Source organism: Carassius auratus, chromosome 20 (assembly GCF_003368295.1).
Source record: "Carassius auratus strain Wakin chromosome 20, ASM336829v1, whole genome shotgun sequence".
In the NCBI taxonomy this organism is placed as follows: domain Eukaryota; kingdom Metazoa; phylum Chordata; class Actinopteri; order Cypriniformes; family Cyprinidae; genus Carassius; species Carassius auratus.
This window is the reverse complement of record NC_039262.1, coordinates 11176929-11185393: the sequence shown is the minus strand read 5'-3', so window position 1 is coordinate 11185393 and position 8465 is coordinate 11176929. Positions and strand designations below refer to the sequence as shown.

The following is an 8465-nucleotide window of genomic DNA, read 5'->3' as shown; positions in this document are numbered from 1 at the left end:
ATATATCGGTATATAAAAATAAATTATGTAAAGAGTTTCTAATTATATACTGTATTTATATGTCTTTATATATATATATGCATAATAAATATACAGACTTCACACACATATATGTACACAAAAACTTTTATTTGGATGTGATTAATCGTTGCCCAGCACTAAAACAAAAAAAGTTTTCTATAATTGACCCAGCATGCAATATATCAAATATCAAAAAGCTAATTTTAAACAAATATTGTTGTACAAAATATAATTAATCCTATTGTTCCCTCAAAATATATATATGAAGCAATAACAATAAATAAAGAAACAAATAATATATGGAAATAAAATTGAATTAATGAATGTTAGTTTGTATTTGGTGTCTAATGAGGTGAAGTGCTGTTTAAAGGCAAACTCTGGCTAGCAGAACCCATGTTGAGATTACCCAATAGGTGTCAAGGGCTTGCTCTTGACAGTGCCTGAGTCCACACTGCCAAGCTCAAGAACAAAAGGTTGCAAGACTCTCCTTGTCTCTGTCCCACAGATCTTTGACGACCCCCTCGAACCCCAAACATACACAAGCACGGCCCATACCCCAGCACATACATACAACCTCAGCATGTGGCAGACTACCGGAGCCGACCCAACGTTGTCCCATTTGCATTTTAAGCACAGGATGGAAAGAGAACACTTGAGGTGTTTAACCACAATGGCTCATCAACATTTCAGCTCCACGTTTTAGCAAGAACGTCTGTTATCAAACGTATTTAGTGTGTTTTTACAGTACAGTACAGAAATAAAGGTATTTTTTATTGATACTGATGATTCCACAAAGGACTTTTAACATTCATAAAAAAGTTTCATTGCACAGAAGGTTCTTTATAATTAAGGAAGCTTCTTCAGATTAATACAATATACTTCACATACCAAAAAATACAAATAAAAGTTATTTCAAGTAAACCCCCTTTTTTTGGAACTTATTTTTAAGAAGCTCCTCACGGGCCGGATTATGAACATGTTGGTTGTTGGATGATTCCAAGTTCCAAGTTTATTTGAGTTGCATCCTTTGGACTGGCCATTTAAGACAGTTAATAATGATAATGTATTCTTAGACATAAACATAGGCATAGTAACTATAGTAACATTCCAGCATTGTTTTAAACGTGGCACCAGGCTGTCTCCATTCAAAAAACTGGACTGCAGATTCAAGAGGGGTGTGTGGCTGAAACAGTAGAAACAAAAGGTTGTGTGAAAAGCCTGCAAAAGGTGACAGGCAGAGGTGTTAAAAGTGATACCTTGAGGAAAACAAGAGGCAGATATGCACCTTCCCAGATCAGTGTCTCTCTCTCTCTGCCATTTGCACACACTGTCTGCTCTAGCACAACTCCAATAAACAAAAGAGTGAGCTTGACCTTGTGCGGCCTGCTGGTCTGACTTGTTTTTTAGTGAGATGAACACATGCAGCACAATTAATGAATAGGTAAAGGTTTGAGTAAATAGCATACCTGCTGAACCTTGAGAATGATAAATGTTGTGTTCGGGGGCATGGGGGTTTGGTTAAAATGGAAAAAAAAGCCCCTGCTAATCCATTAAAAGAGAGAACTACACTAAACATCCCCAGATATACAGAAAGAAAAAAAAATCCATCTACATCTGATTGAAACTGGACCCCAGGGTTTGGCATGGAAAGAGAACACTTCAAAGCCATTGTCTGATGGAGTTCACTTTGAGCTATGGAAATGGAAATTTCTAGCATTCCTCAATGATAATTGGCCAACTCCAAAAGTATAGTGAAGCTTAACTTTAATTACCAAGGAAGCTATAAACTGTATTCAAACTTTGCTGTCTATTTAAGATCTTTTAATTTTTTATAAAGTAATTGCCAACATAAAGGCTAAAGTATGCAACAAACCTACAATTCAAACTCCTGTCTAGAGAGACTGTTTGTTTCCAACATATTCTTAGTGTACATAGATTAAAGTAAAAATGAATACACTTAAAATAGTTTACACTGCAATTGCAAGCTATGCCTTTAATATTAAAAATTTCCAGTGATTATCCATATATATATATATTTGTTTTTAATGTATACAATAAATTTAATAATCTAAAATGCTTTCACATTGTTGGCTGTCTTCTGTGATAATGATAAACAGATGGGCTTGTTTATACTTCACACTAAAAATGAGATGATGCTTCTGTACAGGTTTCTTCATATTAATGATGGACAAATAATTTGGAAAATACCTTAACAGTTATCATTAAATATGTTTTGTGAGGTGGTCCTCACTATTTTAAAGGCTCATAAATGAGTCAAATTGTGTGTTTTACTACTATTAACTTTTTGTGATGCTTAGATGTAAGGGTAGAGTGTAAGCATTATTATCTTGTTAGTGTCTTATTATTAGTATAAAACCATTGTGCTGCCACTGATAGAGTATAAGTGTGTGAGTGTGTGCGTGTGTGTGTAGGGGTTCAACACAATTCAGTGATTGACAATTTCCTGTAGGGAGGTCCCTCCCTTATCATGTGAAACTTCCAGTGCTTGGGTTCAGATTGCGCTCGTTTTGTCTCCTATGATGAGCACGCTGTCCACTTCACACAATGGATTAAACCTGGAGTTGAGAGTAGGTCACAGTTTGCCATACCTGACTACTTTACAAAGTTGATTTAAATCTCAAGGGAGGGAAACGCTAAACACAAGGTGAGGTGTTCATATATAATTATGTTCTTTGGAATATAGTCCCGTGTGAACTGTAGGTTACTGTTTATATTTATTCGGTATAATTCAGTGTTGATATGAGAACAGTTTTGTGTTCTTAGGCGTATTTTCCTAGGTGTATTTTTCTGTTATTTTGATTTGATGAATCCACTTATTTAAAAAAACCCGTTTCATTCATAATCGTAAACGATGAAAAAAGAAACGAAAGTGCTGGTTTGTTTTCGTATGACTGAATTGTTTGTTTGTTTGTTTGTTTGTTTGTTGTTGTTTGAGTGCAACGGAGACCGTTTGCTGTCGCGTTTGGGCTTCATTTTCAGCCTGGTTAATGGAAAGTATCTGAAAGGATCCTTTCTGTGTAATGGTGAACCGTTTAATTGTTTCCGTTTAACGCTATTTCTAAAAAGGTTTCATAAGTCTCATGCGTGCAAATCTACAAAAGAGAATCAGCAAAATGTGCAGTTAGTAATGGAGGTTTGAAAATATTGTATAAGAATAAATTCTTAATAGCTTATTTATTTGATACAGAGAGTGCAATAGACCATAAAAATATTATATTTAATGTCTTTTTTGTTGTTGTTGTTGTTTTTCTTCTTCTTTCACTTCAGAGGAACAAATTGGGAAATAAATTACTGTATGACATGTAAACATGAAATCAAGACAGTCTTAAAATTTCTTGCGTAATATATAGTTGTATATTTCTTGTATATAGTTGTGAAAACTGTTTAAAATACACAATCCTTTTAGATTCTCTCTTAATTTTGTTTTGTTCACAAAAAAGGGTTAATGGTTAAATTGTTGTATGGATTTGTGGCAGAAACAACCACTTAACTCCATTGTTATTTTACATTAATCAGCATTATTTTTATTACCATCATCTTCACTTTTTGTAGTGGACACTTTTTGTTCGTTTCATACATTTTTTTTTCTTTCCATCTCTCTGCTGAAGTAGCGATATCTTAAAAGATATTTTACTTTTGTCAGTAAAACAAAATAAATGCATTTGGCAATTGCTCTATATATTTTTATATTAATGCTAATCTTCTTGTTTCTTCCTGTGTTTTTGTGTAGGCATGTTTCAGAGGACAGAAGTGGTGCTCTCAGTGTTGGGGGAGCTGCAGGAGGCCACAGAGTGTGTGGGTCTTGATGCCCTCACTAAAGTTGCTGTGGAGGTGGAGCAGGTCCTGGCCCCTTTCCATCTTCCTACAACACTCTGCTCTGAGATCTCTTCATGGCTGGGCATTGATGCAGTAGCTCACAGACTGTACCCGGGAGACGCACCGACAGGTTTGCTTCCTTTGGTCTGCAAAGGAGAAGGAAACATGCTGTTTGATGCAGCTAGCATGCTTCTGGTTGGCTCTACAAGCCTGAGTCTTGAGCTGCAGGTCAGAACTGTGGTGGAGATGCTACTTCGGAAGCGATATTACCTGTGTGGTATGATTGACTCGAAGGTCATGCTGCAGGCAGTTAGGTTTTCCCTCTGCACAGAGGAGTCTCAGGACATGCTCAATCTACCGATTCAAGTATTAGAAGCCATCTTCGATGCTGATATCAAGGCCTCCTGCTTCCCCGGCTCGTTTGCAAACATGTGGCACGTGTATGCACTGGCGTCTGTCCTGCAGTGCAACATCTATTCCGTTTATCCCATGTACAATTTAAAGATTCGACCCTACTTCAGTCGAGTCATTCGCCCAAGGACGTGGCCGAAAGACGTTGAGCCCTTGACCCTCCACATCATGTGGTCGGGTGATTTGGAGGCAGGCTCTGTTTTCAAACCCCACAACTTTGTGGCCTTGATTCATGCGAGCGACCTCAAAATCGGGAGTCCCAACAGCGAGCAGCGAATGCCCTTGGTGAAGTCCCTGGATCTTCTGAATCAGGACTCCCAGCTGTCTTACTCCAACCTCAAAGACAAGTTCAACATCACCAAGAGCACCTTTTACCGCTGGAAGAGGCAAAGCCTTGAGTATCACAAGAAATCAGTGGCCAGGTATGAAGCCAAAAACTTCTTCCTTACATCCTACAAGCAAGGGAAGATTATTCCACTCAGCCAGTTCAAACAGCTTTTCCCAGAAATTCCAAGATCCACTTACTATGCGTGGAAGCAAGAGCTTGTGTCCACTTGCAGTGTATCAGGCGGCTCCACAGGGGAGCTGAGTCCTGCAGACAGCACTGAACTGGACTACTGGTCCTCACCAGAGGTGAAGAAGAAGCCTAGCCAAGGGAGCTTTGCCAGCATGTTGGCCTTCAAATGTGAGAAACTGGAAGGGGGAACGTGCCCAAAATGTGGTTTTGATGCAGGAGGCAAAGAAGAGCTTGCAGAACTGTATTATTGCAAACACATCGTTCCCCTACAGAATTTTCAAAAGAAGGTTTCCGGGCATCTCCAGATCCACCTACTACAATTGGAGGAGGGAAGCCATGCTGTTTACGCCTTTCAAAGAGCTCTCAGGTAGCAGTGAGGAAAGCTCAGATGCTGATAAAACCCAGAGTCCCAGAAGTCAAGTGTCCCCTGCTAAGCTGTCACGAAGAGTGAAGATCTCCAGACGCAAGCAAAAAAGCCTGAGGCTGGTGTACCACCAGAGGAAAACGTTAAGGGAAGAAGCCAAAATGCATGTCCGGAGGACAAAAATGTCCTTCATCAAATTCAAGCTCAAGTTCCCTTCAGTTTCCTCTTCTTTCTACTGGCTCTGGAGAGCTTCTTTGAACAGGAAAGCCAAGAAGCCGGTCATGATGTCTGAGACAGAGAAATCCCAGAGCTTGGTTGTCTCTCCTGATGTCTTCGAAAAGATAAAAACTCAAAGAATGTTTTCTTTTGATGGGAACATTGACTGCCTGAATGGACAGACAGCTAGTCCCTCTGAATTCACACTGCCTGAATACTCTCTGCCTGACCGGTCCAGTAATGAACAGATGTTTGTGATGGATGTCGTGGCACTGGCCAATTTCAAGGCCAAAGCAAAGCTGTTCTTGCAGCAACGCTTTGAAGAGAAGTCCTTTCCCACATTCAAAGAATTCCGGTCTTACTTTCCTCTTACTCCTCGTTCCACCTACTACATGTGGAAAAGGGCTCTGCATCACGGGGTGCCATTAATTCATGGCTGAATGCTCTTTTTATTTCTCACTGCTGTAATGTCCTTTAAGTCTAAACCTGACACTATTGATTTTTATAGTTTATTGGAATGTTCCTTTAAGTCTTTTGTTTTTTGAGTCACCCACATAATTGCAGTTCATGCATCTTAGTTATTTGTCCCTTTCCTTTTATTTGATCACTTGGTTCTAGCTCAAGGACATTTGCGTGTGTGTGGAATCAGACAGTCTTTGTGTCCACCTACAGTAAGGGCCGATGGCCTCTAGGCAAAAGGCAGGTTTTCAAATGGCTCTCTTTTGACCCCCCCCCCCCCCCATCCCCCAAATGTTTACAATTTAAATGAGTTCTTAAGTTCTGATTAGGTTCATTTTATTTCATTTGAATAGTTTTTGACTGGTTTTTAATTAGTTATTTTGTTTTATTTCGTTTAAGCTATGAAATTACTGCTGATGATTTTTCTTGAACCAAAAAAAATGTAAAGTATATTAATTCATACCCTGGAGTGTTAATTTCTTTTTCTTAATTTTTTTTCTCTGTTTTTTTTTTTTTTATATATACATATATATTTTTTATACTGACAATTGAATGTTCTCTCTGCTAGGGAAATGTGGCCAGTTTAAAATGGATTCCTCATACTTGTATGTTACAGAATTGTTGCCGTTTTGCACATTGGTTTTGATTGTTTCAGTTCACGTTTACTTTTTTTTTTTTTTTTTTTTTTTTGCTGCTAAAGGTGTAAATATTTGGTAATCTCTGACTTGAAACTGTTTAAGTGTTTGCTAAAGTTATTGTGTTTAACTACCTGACTGACTTTTTTAAATTCATCGTTATAGTGTTCTGTGACTCTTGGTTAAATTTGTCTAAAAAATTACACGAGGTGACAATGTGGATCATTTTGATGAATTTGATAATCACAAAACTAATTTTGTTAATTTTATCATGTATGAGGCCAGCTGCTCTGTGCAATAAAACCTGGTTTATACCCTCTGTTCACTCTTTAGGTGTTTATGTAATATCAGACTTTAAATACCCATTCTTAATTTAAATTCTTAACAAGGATCTGTGTTGGTAATACTCTTTTTGGAACAAATATGCTCCCGGAGAGTAAATGTTGAATGTTTTAGTTTATGCAGATGATTTAGTGCAGGAGCATTTCGGACAAAAGTATTGATGTTGTTTAAATTAGCCAAATATTAACTCCTACAGCTCTAATTTTACTCAAGGTGGTTCTAAAAATGGCAAACAAGGTATTATGAGACATGCTGGTGTACCTCATCACTGTGACGTCTGTCTTATATTTTTGGAGTACATTCAGTTACAAAAGCATGAAAATAACTGACAGGAGGGTCAAGCCTTCAAGCATGACAACCATGATAAAGGAGCTTTTATTGGTGCTAGGGAGCCACAGAAATATGTCTCGGAGTCCGTTTTTAAATTGCACCTTATTAATGGACCGATGAAAGGAACAATAGATATTCATGAGAATTCTCAATGAGGAAAGTATCTACGATACATAAGAGATCGTGCAAAAGCTTTTTTTTTCAATCTTGGATTCTCCCTCTTCTGGTTTCTTTTGATTGTCTAAAGAGTATAAATAAATACACGCATAAATTGCGCATCTATTAACCTTTTTAGATGTTGCACGTCATGAAAAACCTTAAGAAGAGTATTTAGATATAAATGCGCTAGATGGCAGTGGAGGGCTTTCTTTAAGAGCATCTTCTGCAATGGCTTGCTGAAATTCCCATATAGCCAGTAATTTAAACATTTTAGAAAATCTAAAAGTGAAAAAAAAAAAAGTTTATACCTTCAATTATTACATTCTTAAATAGGTTAAATAATTATGACTAGTTGCTTTATTTTATCTTTGTTGAATTTAGAAAAGGTGAACTAAAGCTTATAATAGCATTTGCTTCAACTAGGCCTACACTTTTGTGGTGATGTTCAAACTGTTTTTATACAGGCTGTGTTCAAAGCCTTTCCTCCAGCTTGTGGCCATTTATTACATCACAGTTTTGAGAAAACTATACTATAGAGAGAAATAATAATTTAACAGAATACTTATTTTGTTTGCATTTCTCTCTCTCTCTCTCTCTCTCTCTCTCTCTCTCTCTCTCTCTCTCTCTCTCTCTCTTTCTTTTACATCATTTTCTTAATTGATGTTGAAGAAGCTTCAGTTTGAAATCAACTGTATCTAGGTGTATCTTTCTTTCTTTCTTACAGATCGGTAGGTGGCGGTAATGTACATTATTCGCTGATTTTCCAAACCGGCGTAAAACACTAGAAGAAGAACATCCTCACCTGTACTGTCGGTACTGTTACCTGGTTACGTTAGTGCGCGTGCGAACGCAAATCGGATGAAGTTTAGGAGAGCTTTTCTCAGGAAGTAAGGTAATTACTTTCGTTTAATTTCCGGGGAAGTTTTTGCAATGTTTAATACTTAAATTGACCGAAATGCTAATACGTACATTTTATTTCATTTGGTTTGTTAATGAGTAGGCTACAAGTTTTTCTACCATAAAGTCTTAAATTCTTAACTTTATACCTGTTGGTTTTTTTATACTGTCAAGTTACTGATGTTGCTGTATGAACTTATGAGGTGCTGTACAAAGCATGAACATAAAAGTATTTAAATAAAAATAGACCATAACCAGATGATTAAGAACAAACTAA

The 8465-nt window shown here is 37.3% G+C and overlaps 1 protein-coding gene across 1 annotated transcript; it reads left to right on the top strand.

The window, feature by feature from the left end:
• Positions 1–2467: 2467 nt before the first annotated feature.
• LOC113120903 (vertnin-like) lies at positions 2468–6777 on the top strand. The gene is given in 3 exon segments (XM_026291035.1): positions 2468–2609; positions 3773–4968; positions 4970–6777. Coding segments are annotated over 2 exon segments (2031 nt in total). The 5' UTR covers positions 2468–2609; positions 3773–3774; the 3' UTR covers positions 5807–6777.
• Positions 6778–8465: the final 1688 nt, after the last annotated feature.